Source organism: Suillus clintonianus (genome assembly GCF_016758775.1).
Source record: "Suillus clintonianus strain FC179 chromosome Unknown DEU56scaffold_130, whole genome shotgun sequence".
In the NCBI taxonomy this organism is placed as follows: domain Eukaryota; kingdom Fungi; phylum Basidiomycota; class Agaricomycetes; order Boletales; family Suillaceae; genus Suillus; species Suillus clintonianus.
This window is the reverse complement of record NW_024539354.1, coordinates 25,161-51,986: the sequence shown is the minus strand read 5'-3', so window position 1 is coordinate 51,986 and position 26,826 is coordinate 25,161. Positions and strand designations below refer to the sequence as shown.

Here is a 26,826-nt window from a genome sequence, read left to right as displayed (position 1 = left end):
CCCCTACATTCTCGAGGGTAAAATTCAATGTCCCCAGTTGTCAATGAATGCAAGTAACCAGAGATTAAGTGACACTGGGAGTGAATTCAACACATTCATTGCCACTGTCACTTAATCTAATGGTTTTTACTTCCCACAGTGTGTACTGCTATTATTGTTACTCTGGGTATTTGACCTTTGCATGTTTTCTATTATGGCAGTTTTCTGTGATGCGAGTAGCATATGTAAAGCGGTTGTTTGGATCTAACGGTTTTGCAAACAACGCTACACGGGCCTCAGCTTGATCTATCCACCCGACGTTCATTTGGCATATCCGCTTCTACAGGTTCTGATAATGCTGTCTATGGGGCGGACGAGTATAATTGTTGTACGACCCTATTTGATCCCGCTGGCGTTACAATTCGGATATGTTAAGAAGCAACCAATATCAACATCACTCACTAACGCTGAACAATGAGTAAGGCCAATCTGCTGGGTGCGCTCACTACCCACTGTGTACTGCCCCGTCAATAAACACTATACACAAGCCTGGTGAGAAAATGTAACATTGCAGCAAGGTTCTGCCCCAAACCCAAGTACTGCTGTGATGCAAGCCTCGCTGATCTCACCAATTGCCGCCTTATCAAATTGTTGGGTAGCTTGTGTAGTCGTCCAATCAAAGAGTCGTCCATCGTTCAAATAAGTATTATGTTGAGCGGCATTGCATTTAGCCCCGAGTAACCTCTGGTTCTGGCTGTATCATGATCCTGCTTCTCAACGCTCACCGAAATTGCGACTTCATCAATATCAACGTGAAACCAGAAACTGCGGGACGCACAACCAGTGTTCCTCTCACACGAGGATTGATGACACGTTCATTATGCTAGAGTGATCAAGACATCAAGTCGGTCACATCCTGATGGTGGACACCAGCGCCGGCCATGGCTGCGAATATCGGATTAGTCGGAATGCTGTAAGTATCGCCACATGAATCCGTCAAACAAGGTAGCACTGCCTTGTAGGATTCGTATTAAACCACTCACCCACCCACCCAGCAGAAACCCTGGTGAGAACCAGTGAAACGTTGCACCAATGATTGATCATGAACCACGCCAGAGCCAGATTGACACTCCAGGTACCTTGCCCGGTGTTATAACGAGCTGTTATGGCTGCTATACTCGAGCTCTTTGCAAGGCAGACTCGCAGGGCAGACTCAACCCCAGCGCAAGCGAAAGTACCAACTCCAAAGCACAATTTTGAGGGACACAAGGAGGCTATATGGAGTTTTGTCTTCTTGCACGACAACATCCATGTTGTGAGTTGTTCAGCGGACGGCACGATGCGAAAGTGGAACTGCGACACAGGACTTATGGCCGGAAAAGCATGGAAAGGCGAGGGAGGAAGGATATATGCACTGGCGCTTTCACCGGACGGGAAGATGGTTGTGTGCGGGAGGAATGACGGAAGCGTTCAGCGGTGGAATACCGACGGGGAGATGATCGAAGGCATCTGGACAGGTCATAGCAAGGCGGTGCGATCGCTGTCGTGGTCTCCCAACATGAACCATATTGCCAGTGGGTCCAGTGATGGAACGATCCTCATTCGAAAAGCAGAAAATGGAGAAGTAGAGGTAGGCCCGATCAAGACGCAGCACTGGCAGGACGAGAATCTTTGCGAGATTTGGAGTCTCGCATATTCACCTTCGGAAGACAGAATTGCATCAGGCGGGAACAACAATACCATTTGCATATGGGACAGCACAACTGGCAAGCTTGTCGTTGGGCCCATCAAAGGTTTAGGGAACGTTGTGACATCGGTGGTATGGTCGTCGGACAACACTAAACTTTATTCCGCGTCCGACAACTTGGCACGTGTTTTCGACAGCAAAACAGGCGAACTGCTTCATCGCTTTGCGCATAACGATGACCTGTACTCGGTCGCGCTTTCACCTAAACATAACGTCCTGGCGTGCGTGGGCTGGGATGGCACTACAAAACTATGGGACACAGAATCCCATCACCCACTTGGCCAATCATCTGGCCGCTTTCGTGCTGCCCTTCGACATGTGGCATTCTCTCAAGATGGGAGACACCTAGCACATGGCGGATACGACGGGAAACTTACTCTGTGGATAACCAATGACATAGCTCCCGAACTTCCGCAGCAGCAAAATCAACCTGGGTTCCCATCATTATCTCGCCTCGATGTCAGTGCTCACACTGACTCGCCTCAGAGTCGCCTTGCTCACATGACCATCACAGGTTCACGCTGCAAGACCATCAGAGGGTGATGACAGCTTTAAGGAGGTACAAGATCACAGTCAAGGAACGCAGCAGGAAGCTCGACCCGGGTCTGCATTGTCTTTCCTCAATGTCAGTACTCCCACTTGACTACCTGCCTCGCCTTTCTCACAAGACCATTGTAGGCTGATGCTACAGGCTCATCAGGGGGTGGTGGCATCCTCGAGGAGGTGCGTGATGATCCATATGTCAACTTCTTTGAGGTAAATTATGTTTGTCAAGCAAGGGAACTAGTACTGACAATGAGTGATTGTAGTCTTCTCTTCCTGCCACGACATCTGGTCCCCCCGAGCCTTCCAACCCTTTTTCAGCTCGAGGTTTCTGGAACACGATTTCTCGACGTCGCGAGTCAGCAAATGAGTCCACTCCATTGCAAGAACGCCCCAAGCGCAGATTCTTGGCGCGCCACGCTCGCTCAAACTCACCTCCAACCACTACATCCGACCAACCAACGCCAGAAGGGAAGGTTCAAGCCGGGAAAGAAGCCGAGAAAATTGACGAGGATGTTGATGTAAGTCTTTTCTCTGCTCTTGCAGATTATCACCTTGACGTGATGGGACTGCAAATGCTCAGCTCGGCGCCATCAAACCAAAAAATGGGAAGGACAAGAAACAAAAAGGGTCTCTTGTTGACGCGCAGAGCCCTGCCAAACTCAAGAGCGAAGAAAATCAGAACTTTTGGGAACGACTGAGGCGTGTTGGAGGGAAGAATTCCGCATGCGTCAATATGAATATAACAACAAAACGTCCTGAGGTTGTTGAGGTGTATGCCGTGCGCGGGTGTCAGGTAAGCTTCAGTTCCATCTTTTAAATAATTGTATTCTTACTAGATATGGAAAATACAGGGATATGTTGCAATGACACCGAAACGTAAGAGAAAGTCACAGGTAGCAGTGTGCAGCGCCCCTCTCGCCGCATCTCAAATGTACGGCTCGTCGCAGCCGCCGGGTCCATCCTCCCCAGCCGGTCCTGCACGGGCTGTCACATTGTTTCAAGCCTCGTCAGGACAGGGAAAGCCATCATCGGTTGGTATACATGAAACACAAGTTGCTGGAGGCCCATCATCGCACACTTCCCCATCACGCTTTGTCACCACTTACCACATCAGTCATGATTCAGATTCACGCTCAAGCATCGAAGGCACCTGCAATAGGTTCCTAGACAGGATATGTTTCCCGTGTGGACACTACCACAAGGATTCTTAGCCGGCTACGTTTCTGTGTGGGTCTGACCGACTTTCTTTGACTTTTCTTGCGTTATTTTTTCGTGTTGCCAGTTACACACTACTGTTATTATGCTATTTCATGTTCTTTTATGTTCAGCTGCTGTATTTGTAATCTCGACACTCAGGTTATTTATCGCATGGAATTAACTTCGATTTCGAAGTTACTGTATTCTCAGCCATACGTAGGCGAGAACACAGGACGTAGTGAAGGGGTGATGCTAGAATTCATATTAAACCACTCCCACCTAGCCAAGCTTGCCACCAGCTTGTTGCACGCGGAACTCGACATCTGCAAACCGTTGGAGGTTCATAATTGCACACCTCCGGGCCACCGCATGTTGTCAGCAGTCACGACTCAGATTCACGCTCGAGCATCGAAGGACAGTTCCTTGCCAGGATATGTTTCCTGCGTGGACACTACTACGATTATCAGTGTGACCATATTGGCTGGATTTCTACTTGGATTTGATCTGTTTTCTTCTTGTCTTGCAAACTTTCGCATTGGTGGTCATACTCTTTCAAAAATTTATTACATCGTTTGTATTCTAAATGCAACAGTACAATGTACTATGACTCCTTTTATCCAGGCTGCAGGACCAGCCGAACTCAGAGACGACTTCGCAAGGTGTCAATGTTGGCTTCATGATGTTATATATTTGAATCCGTATTTCTCAACGGAGCTATACAATAACGGGATGTTCGCCTCGGTTTGTAAGATCGGGGGGGTAGGGTATTGAGTATGCCGAATTTCCTGCAGTTCGTGGTGTTGTCCGAAGTCATGATCGATGCAACAACGCTTTTGCAACCTGCGGCCACGTATTTATTGTGTGCAAGAGACCTGACGACAGCGCAATTTCTGTCAATCACGACGACTGCAACACAACGCACTGGTGATATCAGACTTTAATTCTCAGGAAGGAGCTACTTGCCTGTTGGTCAAGTCCGTGGTGGACTTTTCATCCAAGAACTGTTCGATTGTCGTGAAGCTAAATGGGAAGTATGCCTTCCTGTCAACTGATAATTTACCATTCACATGGTTGCCACCAGACAGATCGAGAACTCGACCATTAATTCTGGATCCAGATAAAGTCGTCTCGATCAAGATGGAGCGATGTCGCGGGGTCAATGAGATCACAGATGAAACATTTCGTGAGCACGGAAAAGTCTGGAGATGTTCGCTTGGAAACGGTGAGTAGTTTGCACAATTTGGGAAATCAGCCTAACTTACCTGTTGATAACCAGGTTTCAATCAAGTGCGTCCAAATCGACACGTGTAATTAACAAAGTGGTCGCTTGTACTTGAATACAAGCCGATTACGAATCTGAAAACGTGTGTAGCAGTCGAATCACCACGGGAAGATGCTCAGCTTGACCACAACACCAGATATCCGCACAGATATTCACAACTTTTCAAATAGTACCGTATCTTAGAGGCTCACCTGGGTCTACGCGCACTACGTGCCATCGTGAGCTAGAGAAGAACTGCGACCAACGTAAAGTACGTGAGGCAAAGGTTATTTATATTGACATGTAACGTGACTAGTCGGCAACGACGCGTTATTTACTAATGTTTTGGTAGTGTTCGAGTGTGATATGTGAGATTGTGATGTGAATAAGCCATTTCAACGTTTTTCTTGTTACTAACATTGTTAGCTCTCAGGTCTCTGCTCATCACAGCAGACGACAACGAGCAGTGTTTCATTCTCGCCGCTTCTGATTCTTCCTCACGTCTGCCAGTGTACTTGTATACCCACACCAGTTCAAAGTCTCATTACATATCGCAAGCATCTAACTACGGATTCATTAGCATTCAGCAAGAATTACCATGGACGCCCCAGCGCCAGAGACAAACGACGTCTTCTCACTCTCCGACCAGCTTCTCGCAGAACGTCTTCAGTTCGTCAAAGAGGTACGTTTGTTATCCCGTCTTCCGAACAAGTTTAATGAACCTGTCATACAGATCGGCTTCGGAAACTGGGGCAGCGTTTGGCTGTGCCGTCCCAAATCCAGTTCTTCATCCGACAAGCACAAGGACGTCCAAGTAGCCGTTAAACTCGTCCACCGCTCCAAGACCAGCACAACGGCTGCGCGCGTGCGTTCGCTGTAAGTCCGCTTGCCTCGTGGCGCGTCTAATACACGTCTTTGACATACTTTTATATTTTCGTTCACGTGTAGATGGAACGAGATGAAGATCGTGCGCTCGTTCAAGGCCGACCCGCATCCCTCGATCATCCCCTTTCATTCGTTTATTATCACCCCATCATACGCGCTCATCACGATGTAAGTTCTACTTGACGCGTTTTTTGTGTCTCGCATTTGACAAATGACCTTATTGCAGGGCTTACCTACCAACGCTCGTCCCCGTCGAAGTATCTGAACCCCGCGCAAAGGAATGGTTCCGCTCACTCTTGAGTGGTGTCCACTTCCTGCACGAGCGTGGGGTCGTGCATAACGACATCAAGTACGTTACTAACCCTTTCCGTCCGTGTCTTTTGTCGTAGACTATGCTGACACAATCTACGCCACAGACCTGCCAACATCCTGCTCTCCCACAAGAATATACCCGTATTGGTCGATTTCGGGTTCGCGGAGAAGTATGACCTTGCGTCACCCAAAGCATTCCATAGCAATTTGACATATGGCACTCCTGAGGTTTGCATTTCCTCCTCCGCTCTAGCTCCTCATTAACAATAATATTTAAACTTTGTACGGCATACAGTATCTCTCCCCTGAACGCGCTCGTGGCCTTCCCCACGACACCCGCAAGTCCGACATCTGGTCCCTCGGTGTGACCTTTTTCGAGATATTGGTTGGTCGGACGCCCTTCGAGTATGAAGAGGGCGAGCAGTTTGCGAGCAAAGCAGACCTGGAGAAGTACTGGGGCAGAACGGTGAGCGTCTTTTGCGACTGCAAAGGGCAAATAATTGATTGTATTCGCCACATAGATGCGTGGCAAATGGGTAGGCGCATACACCATCCCCAGGCCTGCGGAGAAGCTCCTCAAGCGCATGATTGTTCCTAATGCGGATTTGAGGTGTACGGCGAAACAGGCCATGGCTGATTTATATTGGCATGCTGCAGCTGCAACGCCAGTTTCAGACAAGCACACACATAGTGAGTCACGTCTCATCATCACATAGCGCATACTCACCCCCATCATAGAGAAATCCGCTTCTGCTGCCGTTCCGACCACATCCCACACGCACATCCATACACTTTCATCCTCGTTCACCTCTCCCCCATCGAAAGACACCTCCACTCCCAAAGACTCCATCCCTAAAGAGGCATCCGTCTCGCGCCTTCTGGACATTTCGCTCCCCTGGTCCACTAATTCTCGCTCTCCATCACGCGCCTCAGCATCCCGCTCAGCCTCCCGCACCCCTGAAAAGGAAAGGGAAGACACCACCGGCGAGAGGCACCATGCACGATCGAAATCACAGCCCAAGCTCCGCTCACCTTACCCTCACGCGGATGGATATCGTCAAGGACGAAAGTTGTCAACTGTACAAGGATCACCTGTTGTCAAGGGCGCAAAGAAACTCGGACCTGCTCCTCTCAGTCCCGTCGATGCTACAACCATGAGTGGTAACACAAGCAGCAGCTCCGGGTTGTTCTCGCTCAACTCTCTCTCGCCGGTACGGACACCGCTTGGACCGAGGACACCTTCGAATCTCGCACATAGGAATATATCAGGCGCAAGGACCACGGGCACGAGGACAGGGAGGGAGAACACACCGCGTACAAAAGGAAACTCGTCAATCGCGGATAGCAAAGAAAACAACCCCAACACCAAAGAGAACGGCACACCCAAAATGAGCGGCCGTAAACCTCGCTCGCGTTCACGTGCAGGTGTGTTGGCGGATTTGACAGGCTTTGCGAAGAACGTGGACTTGGGTGCGCATGGATTGCCAAAGGCGAGGACGAAGGGGACTTTGAGGAGTGTTTCAGACTTGAGGAATGTTTCGAGGACGGATGTTAGGAGCGCATCGAGACCGGACCTTCGTAATACTTCGAAGACGGACGTTCGGAGCGTATCGCGGACGGACCTCAATCTGGGGCAGAACACGTCGATGGCAAGTCTGGATGAGCACCGCACCTCCAATACGTCCGTTGCAGACCTCGCGAACGTATCAACAGCCGCGAATGCCAGTGGTATGGCCAATACGACGTCCTCAACAGTAGGCAAAGGCAGCGTGCGTGACCGTATGCGCGAGTGGGAACGCGAACGCGAGCGGTTGCGGGAGATGGAGAGGCTGACGGAAATGCAGCGTGAGGCTGAGTCTATCTTGACATCGGCGAATGGAGACGTTAATGACGATGACGAGACGGAGTTGAGCGATGAAGAAGTGGAATGTGCGATTCAAAGAGAGGAGGCTCAGGAGGCGCGTCGGTCACCCGTTGCGAGCATCCGGGGGAGTCCTGTGGAGGTGTACGCCAAGCATGAGGTGAAGACAGAGGAGGCGGATGGGGAGATTGATCCGAATGTTACGAGCTATCGTGCGGATTTGAGCGAGGAGCACATTGAGATTGCGAAGATCGGAGTGAGGGCGAGTGCGCGATTGTTGTCAATGGAGAATGGGAGTATTTCGGTGCTTGGAGTGGATAGGAGCTATTCAGCGTCGACGACGCCTGGTGGGTGGTTTTTTGCATGGGTCTACTTGGGATATGCTGATGGATGGTGTGCGTCTAGTGGAATGTAATCTCCCAAGTGAAATGCACCGCACGAGCGAGTCTGGTTTCATCGGACTCAAGCACAGCGTAAAAGCTTCGATCGGTACGTTCCTCGTTCTCTAATCATCACTAGTTAGTCTGATTCTAAATTTTGACGATAAAGACAAAGGCGTTCGGATGTACAAGTCCTCAACGCTGGGTCAAATCACGACTGGTCGTACGACACCTGTGTGGTGTGCTTCCCCGGAGCCTATCGAGTTTGAGCAACGCCGATCGGGTGAAGTTGGGAGATTCAGCTATGAGGAAATTCGTCCAGAGGATTCCGCCGAGAAGGAACGAGAGACAGCTATTGACCGGATGAATCTTTGGATTCAGAACGTAGAGAGTAAGTGTTTTTACCCTCATTCATGGGTTAGACCGCTCATGCAACTTATTTTCAGGGGTCGTCGAGGAAACGCGCCAGAACTTTGCTTTTGCATCCAACAACATCACTTCACCTCCTGCGCTTCCGCTTTCGCCACCCATCTCACGTTCTAATTCGCAAGTCCATGCGCTCAATGCTAATACGTCGCGTTCATCTTCGCGCCTGCCACGCCGCACGCTTGCCGCGAATGAAATCTTCTGTAATGATCCCAATGCCCCGTTGTCCCCTGGACGGTCGGCTCTTGCGGATCAGAGCAACTCGTTCTCTGGGTATATATCTCCCGATGATTCTGGGTTTTCGCAACGTGCTGGTGTGCCTACCATCAACGTGCTCGCTCAGACTCCCCGACGCCAGCGTCGTGCTACTATCTCGACGCGCTCGCCGAAGGTGGACGAAAACGACATGGATGGGTTGGGCTCGCCGTCGAAGAGAAGGGAGAAGTCACGATCCCAGGGTAATTTAGACAGGCATATTAGACCTGTGGATAAGCTTGAGTTTGATCTTACGAGAGGTGTGTTCTTTGTGTGTGTTCCGCGTGCAGTTGCTAATTGTTCTTGAGCAGAAACGGTAGCAGCGCCTACGCCCCGGTTATCTGCAGTACTGGACCGGAATCTGTTCATTGCGCCGCCACGGTCGAGTGATGTGGATGGGAATGGGATGCAAACGCCTCACCCTATAAGACGACGGTCGATTTTGTTCGATGATAGCGATCTTACTGCGTCTCCTTTCCATGTCGAGCCTTATCCGCCGCGCAAGTCTGGGGAGCAGATGGTCATCAATTCGCCAGACCTCCGTCGTGTGGAAGGCGTTTACGACCGCTTCCTCATGTCTACCACTGGTGTCAAACGCGTCGGCAAGGGATACCAATCCGACAACCTCAAACCTGTTCCCAGTGCGCCCTCCACTTTGGAGTACAAGTCAACAAACAACAATTCGCGTAACTTCAAGGTGTTTAACTCATCTCGACGGGCGATGCCTCAGCCAGTGTCTAGTGATGACATGTGGCGCAATCCGTCTGTGGATGAGCTTGGTGTCGTGGCCTGCAGTGCAAGCACGTCACGCTCGTCGAAGGAGGAAAGCAAGAGCACTGCTACTGCTACGCTCGTTCGTCGCGCAATCAAGGCGATGGTGCCTGGAAGGACGGTCTCCAGAAGATTGTCCCGCACTATTATTGCCTGATTCTAACGAATCAATTTATTAGTCATTTGGTCTCTTTCTTTCCACTTCCTCATTACTATTTCTCACTCATCAATTACCCCCGCATCACTTACTTGGTTCTAATATTTCGGTGCACATGGTTGCCGTTCCTCATGTCATTTCTCTGTTGCTATCATTGGTCTCATCCCATTCCCCTCTTTTTGAGCATATATACCCTGCTCATCATCAACTTTCGATTGCTATTATCTATTGCTATTGTCATCCTAACACTTGTCCTCTTTCACATTACCCACAGCTTCATATCCGTTACCCTCACGCCATCTGCACGATTTTGTCTACGCATCACGCACTTCATCATGTCCTGGTTATTGCTTTTTATGCTATCATTTTTTTCCACGTCTCGCAACGCTGCCGCCGTCTTTTTTCCATGACACTTTGAGGTGTAGCATGTCCTCATGAGTGTGAATGAATGAATGAATGTTTGACGCAAATTCTTATGCTACTAAAACAAACTTTTGAGGTAGTCTCCTTCCGACCAAACCTTCATAGACTCTCGGCACCTTGCAGAGAAATTTTTTTGTCCGTGCATGGGGCTGATTCAAATGTACAACGTACGTAAGGGAACAACTTCAAGACACTTCATACATCATACAGTAGCTCACTGGCTTCCAACTACAAATGTCATATCCATCCAACTGTGTGTTTGCAGAAACGCGCTGCACTCAACCAAATGATGCTAAGACAATATCTTCTCCCAACTTTCCAATCCAAAAATCTTGGGAAGTTCCGCCCATGCATCTTGTCGACCTTTCTTGTGTTTGTTTTGGTATGAGGAAGCACAGCCTTTGCATGCTCCTATTTTCTCCCAATCCGTGAATTGTTCGAATGTACAAGGCGTCTTGAAGTCCTGGCACTGAAAATATTGCAAGAAGAGCTCGATTTTTTCTCCACACTTCCGGCAGGACCCATCCAAAATTTCAGCTCTCGGAAACGAGAATAAAAACGAGTGAGTTTTGCGACGTTGTATATCCAAAAGCTGGTCTTTTCCGAGGATGCAAGCGGTTATGTCTGGTAAGGCTATGACGACTCCACGTGCATTACCCTCCAAAATTGTACTGGTTGGCAAGCGGGAGCAGTAGTAATAGGCGCAAGGAAGCAGTTCCAAGCAGTTGGACTCCCGCGCGAGGTTGATGACCGCAAGAGCATTTCGTTGCGCGTTCTTGCGGTCATCCTGATGTTTAGGATCATCGAAAGCTGCAAGCGTCGATGGAACACCACGTTTCAGTCGCTGAAGTGCCAATGCACGCAATCGTTCCACCTTATATTTTGTGCTGAGACGAAGGATTGGACCTAGATAGAGGAAGTTTTGCGCATTGTCCTCGAAGTACCTAGCTCGACAGGTCAGTTGGAGAAACTAACCTCTGAGAACCCAATGCGTACGATAACTCGTATATCGTGAGGAGGAGCTGCCGAAGCTCTTCAGCGTCATCGTCCAGTGTGACCATAAGGCACTCTTCATAAGTTTCTGTATTTTCTGCCTGACTTTGAAGAAGTAGGGTGGCAAAAACAGAAGATTTCTGGCTGAGAACAGATTGATGCACCCGGAAGAAACGGTCTCCAGCTTTCAAGACAACACTCCCATCATGGTACCAGAGGTCATTTGGATGTGGGTGTGAGGATTGGGATTGAGATTGGGATTGGGATCGGGGTTGGGATTGGGATCGGGTTTCTTCAAGTTTGGTGTCAATATACCAACGTTTCTCTGTGGCTAGGGAAGGGTCTGACGGGTACGAGGGAGGTCGACCACCAAGCTGAAACTAATCATAAGTACGACGTGAGACACAACGCTTGCTAAGTATATGAAGGGTAGTAACTACTCACATCCACGGATCCGACAGATTTATTCATAAAGATAGTTTGATTGGTATTATATCAAGTCGTGATGAAGTACTACGACTAGTAGCAGCAAGTGACTATAGACTTGCCAAAGCTGTGACGTCAAGTTTCAAGTCTAGTTTGAGTCTAGTTACCATTAGGTAACCGAGTCGTTATTGACGCGGCCTGATAGGGCCTGATTCAAGTCCTTTCAAGTCTCGCAAAATTGGCGTCAAGTCTTCAATCGCTACTAGTGCATCTTCAAATGTACAACATACGTAAGGGATCAACTTTAAAACACTCCATACATCATACAGTAGCTCACTGGCTTCCAACTACAAATATCATGTCCATCCAACTGTGTGTTTGCAGAAACGCGCTGCACTCAACCAAATGATGCTACGATAATATCTTCTCCCAACTTTCCAATCCAAAAATCCTGGGAAGTTCCGCCCATGCATCTTGTCGACCTCTCTTGTGATCGTTTTGGTGTGAGGTAGCACAGCTTTTACATACTCCTATGTTCTCCCAATCCGTGAATTGTTCGAATGTGCAAGGCGTCATGAAGTCCTGGCGCTGAAAATATTGCAACAAAAGCTTGATATTTCCTCCACAATTCTGGCAGGACTGATTGAAAAAACCAATTCCCGGAAGCGTGAATAAAAACGAGTGAGTCTTTTGACGTTGCATATTCAAAAGCTGGTCTTTTCCGAGGAGGCAAGCGGTTATGTCTGGTGAGGCTATGACGACTTCACCATTACCCTCCAAAATTGTACTGGTTGGCAAGCGGGAGCAGTAGTAATAGGCGCAAGGAAGCAGTTCCAAGCAATTGGTCTCCCGCGCGAGGTTGATGACCGCAAGAACATTTCGTTGCGCGTTCTCGCGGTCATCCTGATGTTTAGGATCATCGAAAGATGCAAGCGTCGACGGAACGCCACATTTCAGTCGCTGAAGTGCCAAGCCACGCAATCGTTCCACCTGATATTTTGTGCTGAGACGAAGGATTGCACATAGATAGAGGAAGTATTGCGCATTGTCCTCGAAGTACCTAGCTCGACAGGTCAGTTGGAGAATCTAATCTCTGAAAACTCAATGCGTACGATAATTCGTAAGTGGAACATGAAAGGAGGACACGTGGAGCGCGCACATGGCGACGACGCGAATTGGTTCCGCGGGATCAAACGCCTGGTCCTTAGTTATGTAGATATCGTGAGGAGGAGCTGCCGAAGTTCTTCAGCATCATCGTCCAGTGTGACCATAGGGCACTCTTCATAAGTTTCTGTATTTTCTGCCTGACTTTTAAGAAGTACGGTTGCAAAAACGGAGGATTTCTGGCTGAGAATAGAACGATGCACCCGGAAGAAATCGTCTCCAGCTTTCAAGACAACACTTCCATCATCGTACCAGAGGCTATTGGGATGCGGGGGTGGGGATTGGGATTGGGATTGAGAGTCTTTGATGTCAAAAAGGCTACTTTTCTCTGTGGCTAGGGAAATGCCACAGAAATTTGGGTCTGACGAATACGAGGGAGGTCGACCACCAAGCTGGTAATCTTCGACCCGAACTTCCTAAACGAAAAATAAGTACGATGTGAGACACGACACTTGCTAAGTATATGAAGAGTAGTAACTACTCACATCCACAGAGATACCTTTATCCATTGTAAAGATAGTTTGATACACTATTTGTTCACCGCTCATTGGACATTTTTCAACTTCTGGTGTGAAGGGGCGACCAATAGTGCTATAATTCGTAGGCAAACTATCTGGCTCCACCGTGACTGGTAATGCCGCACATGGTGGATTATTGCCAGCGAAGAAACTTGACTTGTTAGACTTTCCGCGGCGCATCTTGACTTGTTAGTTAGTATTATATCTAGTCGTGATGAAATACTACGACTAGCAGCAAGTGACTAGACTTGCCAAACTTGAAGCTGCGACTTCAAGTCTAGCTGAGTTACTATTAGGTAACCGAGTCGTTAGTGACTGATTCAAGTCCTTTCAAGTCTCGCAAATTTAGCACCAAGTCTTCAATCGCTACTAGTGCATCTACTACCAATTATTGCCATCATCGGTTTTCGACAACGTCTGCCCGGGGCCACGCTAATATTTGCACGATCTTGTTTACGGATCATGTTCTGGTTATTTCTCTAGTTTCTCCCCTAGCCGGTCGGACCAATCGAGCCTTCGTATTAAGTCGGTACTGTTACCAGACCTGTCTTTTGAGGTGTGGTTCGTACCATGCCGAACTCATGAATGTGAATGGGTAAATGTTACATTTGATTCTATACGTGGGTCCCGGCCCAATTAAATATGAGCCATTACATAGTACGTGCTCCAAGTCCATTCGTGACCACCACTTACTAACTATCCAATGGGCTGGCCACACTCGTCGTACCATATCTGCTTCCCTTCACGACTCGTCAATTTGCAAAACTTCTAAGAGGACTGTTGTTGGCCTCCTGTCCCGGTCTGCCACAGCATGTATAGACGTATGTGGCGTACACGCGTGATTGTCGCACGGGAGGACGTCCAAGTACTTGGAAAAGCGGGATGGCTCGCAAGACGGCCTTTCTTGAAATTCCACCTGGAATGAACGCGCGAACCAAGACAACCGGTTCGTCTGTCCTGACGACGTGTTGTCGCAGGCGTTTCCAAGTATCGTGCGCGTAGTGTTCGCATCGACATAAGAGCTTGAATGGGGTTGGGTTAACACCTCTGGAGTCGAATGTGATGTTTGGTTCTCCGTGAGTGAGGTCTAACTCTACAACGTTGATTTTCAGCCCATGATTAGCGATACGAGCTCTGTGTTTCTTGAGCTCGTCTTCTATGACGCAGTCGAGGAATTTGAGGTCGCGATTTGATATGCCGTTCATCTCTCCGCCGACTGCAGGATGATGCTAAGCTAATGCGGGCATTGAATAAATACAACAGGACGCTCACGAGACCACGAAGAACGATCTTGAACTCTGGAACAGTATGCCTTGTGTTTTCCTCGCCTCCAATCATACCGCTGACATGATTTGCTGCAGTAATACGTGTGGAGACATCCCCCACACCGCTTGAGCGTACCTGTCGGCACAGTTTTTCGACACTGATCATGCGTCAAAGTAGTTTCAAAAATTTGGACAATCTGACACACATTATCGTTATGGCATGTTTGTACATGAACTTGGCCAGGACCATCGTATTCGAGTGATCTTCGCTGATCGGTCGTTTCTTGCAGGCATACCCAGCCCGCGTGTAATTTCCCACGTTTATCCAGCTGCTTGTCCAGTCCAAGGTTTTTTATTTCAGCTACTGCTTTTGCTATGGGCAAGAGCAATGAGCGGTAGGCGGTGTATGCGGGGATGATCATGTGAAGTATGTCGGAGAGTGCATCACGAGCCTTGTCATTGTCCATGAACGGTATGTACCGTTCGGATTTGAGCAATCCCTTGATAAGATCTGCCCGAATGGCTTCTGACATCCATGGATTGCCATCGTTTTCTTGCATACGAAGCCGCAGAAACAGCGACGCGTTGGAGATACACCTTGCGGCATAGGTGAGGTTTGCTGGATCAAAAGATCGTCCGACGATAAGGTGGATAACGTGCGTGATGGTTGATATTGCTCCGAGGTTCAATAACGCCCAGCGCATGTCGTCGCGGAATGAAAGTGCTGTGACGATGTGCACGTCCCATGCTATACATTCTGGATCCAGGTACTGCCGTGCCATTTCTTGCGATAAATGCGTAAGCGCAACTCTCGACGCGATTTCTGGCCGTCCGTCGAAAGGGAGCAAAGCCTTATCCCAATCGATTGGCGAATTCGTCTCGTGCGAGATTAGGAAGCAGGAGTTGAGGACAACAGATTCACGATACGCATTAAATTGCCCGGTATGAGATGAGAATCGAGCATCCGTGGTTTCAAGGTTCCAAAGGGCGAATATCAAGGGCATTATTTTGGTATCAGAGACCACCTTCTTCGACCAACTACTCAACATCCTATCGCGGGTCAACGCCAAAAAGGTCACGATGGCGGTCTTGCAATCCCGGCGGGTGCTGATGCTAAGTGAATCCGCTTGGATGAATTCGGTATAGATATACAAAATCCAGTGGCGAATATCGCTCCAGTGACTCAGCAGGTCTGCGATGAGGCCACCCACCATCTTATCGTCTGATATCCAGATGAAAAACGTGGAACCTATAAAAGTGAGGGCGGCGCATGGAGCGCCTACATCATCGACTGATGGATCCTCGCCATATGGAATATGCATAGAGTCGAGCAAGAGGTAGGCTGCTTTCATCATGCGCTCATATTGGCTCGGGAGGCAAGCATGATCTGATGCAAGGGTTGCTAGTTGCGCGATTGCTTGAACGGATCCTTGCGTCGCATCTGCGATGAGGTTCTTGCATGACCAGCGTAAGATATCGACTTATTGACTGTCGTGGAGTGCGCTCACCTCGAAATTAACCTCGTTGAAGCGCGTGCCGAAAGGCATGCCAGGCGGCAGATTGGGCCACATACCTGTTCGATACTAATCTCTGCTAGAGCACTTTGTACCTACTTTGTAATACCTCTAGCCGCCGCGGAGTTTGTGACTACGTAAGCGGGTCGTCACATTCACCACGTGATGGACGCGGGGCCGTGACCACCAATTAATCGTGACTCGCGGAAGAAGATGCCGTTTGGCTCTTGTCCACCAACCAAGTTTTGCCATGATGCTAGACGTATCAGGAGATAGCAGTGACGAAGACTTTGAGTGGGAGGAGGTTGACGTTCCTCAGCAAATTCATGAAACCAACCCAGAGTTAGAACTCCAGTTGGAAGGACCAGCACCACGCGCGAACATTGAAATCACTTTACACTCTGGGACGAAGAAGAAGGATGATTCTAAGTTGCTTCGTATTCTTTTTATTTCCTTGTCTGTGAGCTGATAACCGGACCATCCAGGAAGGCGGCGGCAGCGGCAGCACGAGCCCAACGCATCCTGAGGACTGGAACCCACAAGGTCCACACTGTCTGTCTTCTTGCAAATGCAAGAGTGCGGAATAAGTGGCTGAATGATGAGCTTCTTCATGTGCGTGGATTATTCTTCCCACTCGAAATTCTCGAATCAATCGTCGATATTTTTCAGGCTCGATTGCTCTCCTTAACACCGCTTCATCTTCAGAATAGTTTTGCCCTAATACACAAATCTCGCGTACCCGACCAGAATAAGCGAGGCCGGTTATTCGAGACCACCGTTACCCGCTTGGTGGAATGGTGGACGGGCACATTTTTCTGCGTTCTTCCTACAGGACACATCAGGAACAGGACTTTCGACGAGAACGAGCGTGAGCTTGCCTTACGTGGAAACGCGATTTTTGAAGACGAGGAAAGCGATGACGGAGAACGTATTCGGAGTCCGAACAGTCTTATGAAACACGCCTTGATGCAAAGTGGCTCTCGTGATACAAGTGCGCAGTTGTTCACAGCATTGTGTCGAGCATTGGACATCCCCGCTAGATTGGTTACTAGTCTCCAGAGCATTCCATGGCAGTCTGGTGTCGGAAAACCCAAACTCAAACCTGCCAACAAAAACCGTCCACCATCTGGACAGAAGGGGAAGCAGAGAGCCGGAGACACTGATGTTTTATCGCAAGACAGCGAATTCGAAGACGCGAAGGCAACTAATCCCCAGTCTCCAGCAGCAATAGAAACAAATCTAGGCCACTCGTCTCCTGGGGAAACTTCAACTCAAGCCAAAGGAAAAGGAAAAGGAAAAGGAAAAGAGAAGGCGCGGCCGGTCATCTATCTCAGAAAACCCAAAAACCACTCTGAAAATCGAGCGGGCACGCCCATTAGACCCAGAGGTATGTTAGATATTTCAACCTTCGACACAGAAGTCATAGTTTGTGCTTGAATAGCTGCCCTTGACCCTACAACTACCCCTCCTATATTCTGGACAGAGGTCTTTTCACGTGCAGACGGCCGGTGGCTGCCTGTCGATCCTATTCGCGGTTTCGTCAACAAACGCCATGTATTTGACCCCTCCGCTGAGAACACGTTCAGGAATGGAGTACCGCAAGAGAATCGCATGGTTTACGTGGTTGCCCTAGAAGAGGATGGTTTCGGCCGCGACGTGACAGCACGGTATGCCAAAGACTATACTGCTAAAGTGGCGAAGGTGCAAAGAGTTGGGATAGGCAGGCGAAAAGAATGGTGGGATGGTCTCGTACGGCTAGTGACCAGACCCTATAGATTGGTGTGTCATGTCTTCGATGCTTGTAAATGCAATCTCACGGATCATGTAGCAACGCGACGAGACCGAGGACGCAGAACTGTACAACCATCAGCTTACCGAGGGCATGCCCACCACAGTTGCCGGATTCAAAGGTCATCCTTTGTACAAGCGTAATGTCACCTCCTTCTCCATGCATCATCCTAATTTGAAAGTCCAGATATGCCCTCTCACGGCACCTCAATCGTGAAGAGGTTATTGATCCTCCTGTCGAGTTGGGCAAGTTCCGGGGCGAACCTGTGTATCCTCGATCTTCGGTCATATCTCTGAAGACCGCGGAAAACTGGATGCGTCAAGGGCGCGTGGTTCGAGAAGGCTGTCAGCCCATGAAGATGGTGAAGCAACGTGCTGTCACTATTGGCCGCAAGCGGGAAATGGAGCTTGCACTTGAGAAAGCAAGAACAGATACCCATGGTGGAGATGGTCAGGAGGACATGCAAGGTCTATACGCAAGGTCTCAGACGGAGCTTTACATGCCAAAGCCAGTCGTTGACGTATGTCCAATTTTAATGACTTCTGACAGATGTCTGATCTTCGTGTTCACAGGGAAAAGTCCCTAAGAACGATTTTGGGAATATTGATCTGTATGTTCCGTCGATGCTCCCTGAGGGTAGCGTTCATATTCCATGTACGTGATGAAATCGGCGATAGCTGCTATGCAGAACTTAATTCCGATCATTTTCAGTCAAAGGTGTTGCCAAAGTGGCCAAAAGGCTTGGCTTTGATTATGCAGAAGCAGTGGTGAGTCTTTCACTTGCACGATTACTCGCGTGCTAACATGCTCTCCAGACCGGTTTTGAATTCAGGAATCGGAGAGCTATCCCGATAATTGAGGGAATTGTTGTGGCCGAGGAGAACGAAACTATTATAGTGGAGGTGAACTTGCTGCATCACGGATCTTCTGCTGCGTTTACTAAACTCAATCTTGTCTGCAGGCCTTTTTGGAAGCCGAAAATGATGCAGAAGAGAAAGCGCGTGTCAAACGTTTGGATCAAGTTCACAAGCGTTGGATACGTCTCGTGCAAGGGCTTCGGATTCGAGATCGTCTCCGCAAGCAATACGCATCCAATACGGATGATGCAACGCCGCAGCATTGGTTGGACACGCAGAATGCTGAGGCACATGAAGGCGAGCAAGTATGTTTCATTTCCATTCATACTTGTGATTTGGACGTGAACCTGATCTCTGCCCAGCAACCAGGAGGGTTCCTCACCACCGCGGACGATGTGGTGAAGCCGTTCCATCTCCCAAAAAATCAGCACACCGTTTTGCCCTCGTCTTTACTCTCTTCAACCACCGGTGACGATGGCGCCGAAATCGACGAGGCTGTACCCGAACATAGTGGTGTTGCGGTGTCTTATACACATCCCCGTGGTTCGCCGCTTCATTTCGCCGAAGATGTGCAGATGGGAGAGGTATCTGCTGAAGTGCCTTCTCGGCGGAGTAATGCAGTGCCTAAGTCCATGCGCGAGCTGGCCGAAGACGACCTGAGGAGACGGGCCTCGGAGATCGCCCCTTCAAGTTCTGATGAGCCTGAACGTCAGTCGCGTTCTACTCCCGCTGAGAGGACAACGAAGGGCGGGCGAGTGAAGGCGCTAATGAAGAGTGGTACTAATACCCCTTCTAAGCGCAACTCGTCTGTAAAGCGGAAAAATGGAAAGAAGCGGATCAGAGAAGACACCGATAGCGCATCAGAGGACGATCATAGATTCGACAATGCGGCTTCTACACGTGATGGGAATTCCAGTAAGGGAAACTCAGCCACGACGCCCGGCAGAGTCCTACGGCCTCGCCCGCAGAAGAACACTGCTAAATTGCGTGAAGAAGCTGAGTTAGAACGAGCGTTTAGAAGAGCGATAGCAGAGTAGATCCGTCGGCAGGGACTTCTCCGTACTTTATAGCTTTATGGTTTTTGTCATCAATCTATTAGCAGCAATTTTATTCGATTTTTATTCTCAATTCGTAGGAGCTGTAGGGACCAGCCGAGCAAAAGTTAAATACGATGTGTGGCCCCGAACGTCGGGAGACACTTTTGAAACAGACATTTTAATTGGTGATAGTCCGTTGGAAGATTGGCCAGGGTCCACCACAGCATCCGGGATATCGCGGATGTCGACATCCTCCTCCGCTGATTCTTGAGTTCTGAGCCTTTTCCCTCCCACATTGTCATTGTCTGTTTCCGGTAAATCGTCCCGCTTTCTTTTACTCGACCTTGCGATCTGATGCTGGCGTTTGTCTTCACGTTTTTGTTCTAATTTCTTGAGCTTCTCGACCGCTTGGGTTAAAGGCTGTAGTGATATTTGGTGAACCTCGTGAGGCCTCAGTAACGTCTCAAACATCGTGATGTCTAACAACATACGGGTGAGACTTGGACGCAACGTTTAACAATAGAATAAAACGTACCCGTGAAACCCGAATCATTCAGGGCGCTTACAGTCCGAAGAACTTGCTCCATGCATGGACTAAAACAGCATATACGAGTGGGGATGGTTTTCTTTTCATTTCCGAGTAAATTGAACACGCTGATTGCTAATGAACAATGGGCGCACCTTCAATGCCTTCTTGGCGTGCTCGATAGCGTCCCACGGAGCCGGAAGGTCCAGGAATACTGTAGAAAAATAGATAGCCAGCTCGGGCGATCAAATCTGTATGATAAGGAAGAGACATGCCTGCATCAACCGTGTCTTCAACTGTGAAGCCGTCCTTGCACACGTTGCGGTGTGTAAGGGTGACAATGTCTGCCATTCCGTGGAGCGAAAACTCCTCCCTAGAATGTGATTAAATTCTTTACTATGGCTTAAAGTAGAAGGCCGCATACCTCGCCTTGTTTGCACGGGCCTCATGAAACTCGTATGACCAAAGATGTCCCACCGACCCTATCGACCTTGCAACGGAGTGAGAGAACGATCCCGAGCCTGTACCTGTGTGATGTACGTAGTGAATTAAGGGTTCACCCCACGGAGGTCAATTTTCCGATTGGCACAGGCATTTAGGGAAAGGCAATGAAAGCGATATGATCATAAAAAGAGATAGGCAGAATGAGTTTCAATCTGAGCCACGTTGTTAATCTGCTCATCAATCGCGAGAGGCCACATCAACGCGGCGTAGTGCACAAATGATGAATGAAGACTAGAACGATGATCCACGTGTCTTTTTTCGTTGTGACCAACCTAAAAAAGTGGTGCAGCATCGTGGATGATAGCCAAACAAAAGAGCAGCGTTTTCCGCTATAAGTCCAATTTTTGACGCTTACCAGCTTCGATGACAATGCTTCCGCGTTTGATGTCAAGCCATGAGGTGATAAACGCGATATCGGCAAGATACAAGATCTGAGTACGATGGGGAAGTGCCATCGTCCAAAGCTCTGGAGTGGGTCGAAGGATATGGATGAATCCTTTACCATTGCGAGATCCGACTTTGGACCCGTAGGGAATTCCAACTAGGTCTGCATGCCGGTAGTATCCAAACCTGGAGTTAAGGTCTTTCCCTGGAGTGATGAGTAAAGGTTGAATGAGTTCTCGAGTCTGACATAAATCAATTGCAGGCATGTGAGCTACCCCAAAACCACAAGGGGTGAACAACGTGCCTGCCAGATGATAACGAGGTCGCCTGCGGCGACGTCTCGAGCTGTGGACCACATCTAAGATTTTTGGCTCACGAAGAAGAGCACAACCGAAGTTCTGAACCAATGACAAGGTGACTACAAACTTGGGCCGGGTCGAGATTGAGTGGGCTGTTACCTGTGTGAGAGATCTGGTGAACCCACGATCATGAAATTAAATGCTCAAGGCACAAACTGACAGCAAGGGGGGCACTAGACTTGGATTCCGCTTCTACTTAGTCCTGGGCGACTCCGATTCCCACTAGGACCTCCCCGCGTTGTTCAGGCGTTGCACGGTTTGAATCGACCTGGTGGCGGATGAACGAGGGTAATGTTACCTTATGTTGCTCAGATCTATCGCGTATTTCAAGTTCATTACGGAAGCATATCCTTTCTGGAATCAATGATAGTAATACTCAACTAATACCACTACATAATGATACTCAACCCAATCACCCCAATCTCCAAAAAATAATACTATGACTCTGGTAATTCTGTTCAAGCGTCCTCGGGTTCTCCAACCCTAAGTCTTCTCTCAAAGAGAGAGATAAAAAGCACTATTGACCCCCGACCCTCGCTAGCCTCACTTTTCTCCGTCAAAACTGACGGTATTTTATGCTGCTTTAACTATCAGCGTACTCCTCCACTCAATTCGCACCCTGCCACCGACCGTAACTACCAATGGAATCAGAGACGCCACGCGTTTCATTCAGTACGTGCCTCTTTACCTCAGACCGTACGACACCAGCTCAACGATATGCGAAGTCTCCATCGTAGACTTCTCTGAGGATGTACGTGAATTAATTCCCTGCTCTTGTCGGTGGTCCCGAGCAAAGCCCTTTTGTCTAGGCTCGCTGGCTGTTCCTTACTGAATCGGTATCCGACCTGCTAGGTGTGACAATTCCCATTTAATGCTCTTCTGACGTTAACGTTGATGTAGGCTTTGAACCCCGCGAGTTAATAGGCCGCCCTGCTTTGGAGCTTGTACATCCAGACGAGTTCCCTCAAGTAAAGCAGATGCACTAGTACGTTCGCGGATAATATTTCGCTTGCCGATGGATGACCAAATTTTGCATCGATTAGTGATACCGTCCGCGAAGACAAAGCCGCTGCTCTCGCATACCTCCGATTAAAGCATAAAGATCCCTTCAAAGGATACATTCTTTGTGCGGTTGTGAGTGGTAGTCTCGATCCTTCATCTGACGAGTTTGATTTATAATTTCGGTTCAGTCTCGGACCGTCGTGCACAACGTTGTGGTAGGCAGCGTATCATTTGCCACACCAGGCGGAAAGGCGCTCCAAAATGCATCTACTGCGCAAGAAGTTGAGGTCGTCACACCTTCTGCGAAGAACTTCGAACTAAGGGTAAGCATCATACTTTATTCACCAATGCTTGTCTAAAAATGACTAGCGGTGGGGCGACCCGTCACCGATGTCGTCCAGTAATATACCCGACCTCTCGTCACCGGCTACATGCCCTTCCACAGATATGGACACTAGTGATGCGTCATCAGACCGCAGCCGAAGCAAAAAACCAGCAATAATCAGTTTTAATCACCTACCCACTCAGTCCCCAAGATCAGCACTCATCCTCGACCGGTTCTCAATTCATTGCACGGTGCTCTACTGTTCCAACGATCTTCTCCTCTCAACCACGAAGATTTTGGGTCGGAGTTTCTTCGACTTTGTCACTAGTCGCACAGAACATAATGTACGCAGCTGGATCGATGTCATTAAATCATGGGGCGTCAACGATCGAGGACAACCGAGCGACGGCGGCTTCGGTTTTGGTAAATTCGCGCTGTTACTTGCTGGCAGAGATTCAAGGTATTTCTCGGATTTTCCCGCCCGTATCTCGTTCTCATTTTATTAAACTGTATTCAAGGGGTGAAAATGAGCAAGATACGCCGCTATCACGGCGCCGATTCGGAGACGCAAGAATCAACTGCCGAATGCCGTCAAACCCACGTTATGCCTCCCAGTCGTCGCCTGGGACGTCTTCCCGCTCACGGCCACCGTCTTCAACGTCATCGTCCACCTTTGATCAGGAAATTCCCGTTGACGCTATTTTCTCTGGACACTCGGATGGAATTTTACTGATACTTCGTCCAGCTTCAAAAGCATGATTTTAGAACCTATACCATGTATCCATTGTCTGACCATTGTCTCGATACCATGTTCCCCTTCTCATTCCTCTGTAGTACGCTTTCACTTACCTTTGCTGTGTTCGTTGCTCTCATGGTGTATCATTTGAATACGTTTTAGTGTGGTCCAATTTGGAGTTCATAACTCATTCTCGCGGAGCCTTCGCTGTCATAAATACCTGAATCCCGCTATTTCTTATTGCAGGTATGTACATTGTATACCGTAACACGGACATGTGCTGGCAGCGCTTCTAACGCTTGAAACCGAGTGATATGGATATGTCATTCACAGCCTTCCTGGCGTTTATCTTGCGCTCACAGAGCGCCTGAACGGCGTCCCGTGCGGCCTTCACTTTGGGCCAGATCAGTGCTGATGATTCACGTGCGTGGAAGGGATTCTGAAGATCAGGTTCGCAGGAATACAGAATCCTGATCGTATCGTTTACTGGTTTTCTTTTTTAAGCAGGGGCCGTGCAGAATCATGATCAATACTACGGGTTGCCTGCCGATGGTTGAAATATGGACGGCCTATGTGATCTCAAATAAATTTAGGCAACTCTCTTGGTCTCCAGTGGTGGTAGGCACAGGCACAGGGCTCGAGCAGGAGTGCTATTTTTACGCCCCCTCTCACAACGTCTCACCTCGTCTCACATGACGTCCATGATTTTGGCTTTTGAATTTGGATTTTGCAGGAGAAAAAGCTGAAGATTGGATGACGGTGACGACTACAGAAGCCGTTGCTGTGAGAGTCGAAGCTAATACTGGACGGCATGTTTATGACGGTCCATCACTTAGTTCTGCTCGGTTCAGCCAAAAAGTGACTACCAGAAATAGAAAAAAGGAAGGTGGTAGTGGCGTGGCTCAAGGTTTCCGGGAGCAATAGGATGGTGAAATGATGTGGCAGACTCAACGCCGTGGCAGATTCGCCGTGGCAAAGTATCAAGAGAAAAAACACCAAATTCTGTTGTGCTCTCCCAATTTTTCAGCGCAAAACCTGGAAAAGAAAATAGGGTGGACCCTTGAAAATCAGTTGGAACTACCGGAGATAAGGAGAGAGTTCGAAGTCTCAATTCTGCCGTCAATGTTGCTACAGTTTTGACGTTCCAAGTCCTAGGCTGTGTAGTCGTGTTTGAGCTTGGTTGGATTTTACCTTTGCGCGCTTCTTGTGCGGGTCTCTCTTCTACTTTTCACACAAATTCTATGTCTCGCCGTCGCTCATCGTCCACAACGATGGGCCCGCCCGCTGATGTCGTCATGGGTCCACCACCACCACCGTCGTTGTCAGTCTCCCAGCAGTTACCACCAGCACCTCCAAGAGATCATCAGGAAGTCGTCGAGAAATATCGAAAACTGAAACGGAAATATTTTGAGTTGGAGGACGTGAGCATCCTTCATCATCGTTTACGTCTATTTCACTAACAAAATCGCCTTAGAAACATAAAGAGTCGCAGCACGAGTTGAGGCTCTCTGGGGAACGTAATATGAAACTTCGGGAAGAACGGGAGTGCGTGTAACTGCAATATCGATATTTCATATATTGGTCTGACTCTCCACTCCAGCAAGATGCTCGACCGCATTCGTGAGCTTGAAACACACTCTGAGCCGAACGTCTCGGGTGTTCCTTATCCGCCATCCAGTGCTTATCCTCGCTCCCTCTCAACCCTGAAAGCTCGTTCGTTTTTTGGATCAAACCTCCGTCAGGCAGTGGCAGAAGAAGAAACCGACGATCATGAGGTTGATCCACTACTTACCTCGCGGCATATCGGCCCGTTGGCTCGCAAGCGCGCAGAAGATGAACATCGAGACCGTGCTGAGGAGGAGGCTCGTGAAGCCCGCCGCCAACCAAAGCGACCTCGCGCAGCTGTCAAAGGCAAAGAGGCCATGGGCCAGCTGCCCCCTGGGCAGCCCGCTATGGGCGTGGGTCCTGCTCCCCTGGAAGGAGGAGCCCCTGTTCTTGTGTCCGCCAAAGGGGCTCGTCTTCGCCTTAAGCCTCCTGTACGCCCTTCACCCAATGATCCTGTCCCTTCAAGCAATGCGCCACGCTCCCAATCATCACTATCTCCATTGTTATCTCCTCATGATGAGCAGCCTACTCATTATGATCCGGTGCGCTTTAGTGCCAACGGTGGCGGACAGCATCCTGCCTTAGTTCCTGTCCCTGGAAATACGCCTCCACTTGTTGGTCCCTCTCCTTCGTTACCTCCCCACATGGGGCTTCCCCCTGCACCCACGCCATCGTCTCGTGCAACCGAAGTTCAGCGCCACGCTAAGCCTAAACGTCTGAAAGCCCATACTGTCACAACAAAGAGCTACAGCATCCCTACTGTTCCACGTGATAAACAGGGACGTCCATTACTGCCGCTCACTGTCGGCATCATGACAGTGAACCAACTTGGAGAGGTGTGCATGCGAGAACATTTTCACACGGAGCGGTACATCTTCCCTGTTGGGTATGAAGTGACACGGTGAGCACTCATCTGAATCAAAGTAATGCTCTCAATCATTATCCTTCCAGAAAATATTCTTCGACGATGGATCCAACCACAGACGCTATATACACTTGCTCAATCCTCGATGGCGGGGATGGACCCAAGTTCAAGATCGTCGCATCTGATGTCCCAGATCGTCCTCAAATCGCAGGCACCGCCACTGGTGCATGGTCTACGATTGTGAAGCAAGCCAATACCATTCGCAATCGCCAGCACTCGAATTCTGTCTCGGGGCCCGACTTCTTTGGGCTAGGACAGAACACAATCAAGCACTTGATCCAGGAGCTTCCAAATGCCGATCGCCTGCGCGATTATGTATGGCAAAACTTCGTTGAGGGAGGGTGAGTCATCATTCCTATGGCCGGTGTAGTAATTGCAATCGTTGGAATGGGAGGCGGACCAGCGGGTACCGCGGGTTGTACTATCGTGCATGCTGGCCGCTCTTTTTCTTTCTCCTCTCATCCTTCTTTCTGAATTGTGACACGATATAACACAGACCTTTAGGCGGTAGACACGCGGCCGTCGTTCCTGCACTTCCAGAAGACCAATCTAGCGTCGCCGATGGTCACGCTGAAGATATTCATTCATACACACACCCTCCCCCACATCTACAATCGCAGCCTTTCACGACCATCGTCCTTCCCCCACCTCAATCCGCCGACACTTTAAGTATCCACGAGTACCGCCCTCCTTCACA

At 49.1% G+C, this 26,826-nt stretch overlaps 8 protein-coding genes across 8 annotated transcripts; 5 read left to right on the top strand and 3 right to left on the bottom strand.

Moving 5' to 3' along the window:
* The first annotated feature begins 855 nt into the window (after positions 1 to 855).
* On the top strand, positions 856 to 3,650 carry DEU56DRAFT_112102 (WD40-repeat-containing domain protein). The gene is made up of 8 exons (XM_041344608.1): positions 856 to 984; positions 1,035 to 1,045; positions 1,102 to 2,185; positions 2,241 to 2,351; positions 2,405 to 2,482; positions 2,536 to 2,790; positions 2,853 to 3,065; positions 3,124 to 3,650. Exons 3-8 carry the CDS (start codon positions 1,145 to 1,147, stop codon positions 3,481 to 3,483), a joined length of 2,058 nt encoding a protein of 685 aa, XP_041202708.1. The 5' UTR covers positions 856 to 984; positions 1,035 to 1,045; positions 1,102 to 1,144; the 3' UTR covers positions 3,484 to 3,650.
* A 1,678-nt stretch (positions 3,651 to 5,328) lies between these two features.
* On the top strand, positions 5,329 to 9,777 carry DEU56DRAFT_873834 (uncharacterized protein; the record flags this gene model as incomplete). Its single annotated transcript, XM_041355892.1, has 14 exons — positions 5,329 to 5,412; positions 5,464 to 5,606; positions 5,679 to 5,783; positions 5,842 to 5,964; positions 6,032 to 6,155; positions 6,223 to 6,393; positions 6,449 to 6,617; positions 6,771 to 7,006; positions 7,031 to 7,325; positions 7,353 to 8,000; positions 8,194 to 8,281; positions 8,312 to 8,559; positions 8,615 to 9,109; positions 9,161 to 9,777. The coding sequence occupies 14 exons, from the start codon at positions 5,329 to 5,331 to the stop codon at positions 9,775 to 9,777; spliced, it is 3,546 nt and encodes a 1,181-aa protein (XP_041202707.1).
* A 715-nt stretch (positions 9,778 to 10,492) lies between these two features.
* On the bottom strand, positions 10,493 to 11,429 carry DEU56DRAFT_746871 (uncharacterized protein; the record flags this gene model as incomplete). The annotated part of the gene is made up of 2 exons (XM_041349234.1): positions 10,493 to 11,144; positions 11,197 to 11,429. Coding segments are annotated over 2 exons (885 nt in total), but the record flags the coding sequence as incomplete, so codon positions are not given.
* A 2,296-nt stretch (positions 11,430 to 13,725) lies between these two features.
* DEU56DRAFT_835146 (uncharacterized protein) lies at positions 13,726 to 16,225 on the bottom strand. The gene is made up of 4 exons (XM_041354741.1): positions 16,075 to 16,225; positions 14,773 to 16,020; positions 14,574 to 14,724; positions 13,726 to 14,517 (listed from the first exon to the last, which is right to left on the bottom strand). The coding sequence occupies exons 1-4, from the start codon at positions 16,135 to 16,137 to the stop codon at positions 14,054 to 14,056; spliced, it is 1,926 nt and encodes a 641-aa protein (XP_041202705.1). The 5' UTR covers positions 16,138 to 16,225; the 3' UTR covers positions 13,726 to 14,053.
* Positions 16,226 to 16,272: 47 nt separating this feature from the next.
* Positions 16,273 to 19,834, top strand: DEU56DRAFT_835143 (Rad4-domain-containing protein). Its single transcript, XM_041354740.1, has 11 exons — positions 16,273 to 16,509; positions 16,566 to 16,692; positions 16,750 to 17,467; positions 17,522 to 17,859; positions 17,909 to 18,000; positions 18,056 to 18,389; positions 18,442 to 18,523; positions 18,581 to 18,636; positions 18,685 to 18,771; positions 18,831 to 19,031; positions 19,089 to 19,834. Exons 1-11 carry the CDS (start codon positions 16,331 to 16,333, stop codon positions 19,761 to 19,763), a joined length of 2,889 nt encoding a protein of 962 aa, XP_041202704.1. The 5' UTR covers positions 16,273 to 16,330; the 3' UTR covers positions 19,764 to 19,834.
* Positions 19,835 to 21,942, bottom strand: DEU56DRAFT_835141 (tRNA methyltransferase complex subunit Cpd1). The gene is made up of 8 exons (XM_041354739.1): positions 21,697 to 21,942; positions 21,482 to 21,635; positions 21,149 to 21,419; positions 20,714 to 20,816; positions 20,565 to 20,662; positions 20,445 to 20,503; positions 20,299 to 20,389; positions 19,835 to 20,242 (listed from the first exon to the last, which is right to left on the bottom strand). The coding sequence occupies exons 2-8, from the start codon at positions 21,533 to 21,535 to the stop codon at positions 19,851 to 19,853; spliced, it is 1,068 nt and encodes a 355-aa protein (XP_041202703.1). The 5' UTR covers positions 21,536 to 21,635; positions 21,697 to 21,942; the 3' UTR covers positions 19,835 to 19,850.
* Positions 21,926 to 23,789, top strand: DEU56DRAFT_835137 (uncharacterized protein). The gene is made up of 8 exons (XM_041354738.1): positions 21,926 to 22,208; positions 22,262 to 22,287; positions 22,346 to 22,388; positions 22,437 to 22,521; positions 22,580 to 22,670; positions 22,727 to 22,861; positions 22,908 to 23,323; positions 23,382 to 23,789. Exons 1-8 carry the CDS (start codon positions 22,178 to 22,180, stop codon positions 23,620 to 23,622), a joined length of 1,068 nt encoding a protein of 355 aa, XP_041202702.1. The 5' UTR covers positions 21,926 to 22,177; the 3' UTR covers positions 23,623 to 23,789.
* Positions 23,790 to 24,586: 797 nt separating this feature from the next.
* Positions 24,587 to 26,614, top strand: DEU56DRAFT_111789 (FYRN-domain-containing protein). The gene is made up of 4 exons (XM_041344606.1): positions 24,587 to 25,020; positions 25,074 to 25,144; positions 25,200 to 26,105; positions 26,156 to 26,614. Exons 1-4 carry the CDS (start codon positions 24,841 to 24,843, stop codon positions 26,472 to 26,474), a joined length of 1,476 nt encoding a protein of 491 aa, XP_041202701.1. The 5' UTR covers positions 24,587 to 24,840; the 3' UTR covers positions 26,475 to 26,614.
* The last annotated feature ends 212 nt before the right edge of the window (positions 26,615 to 26,826 follow it).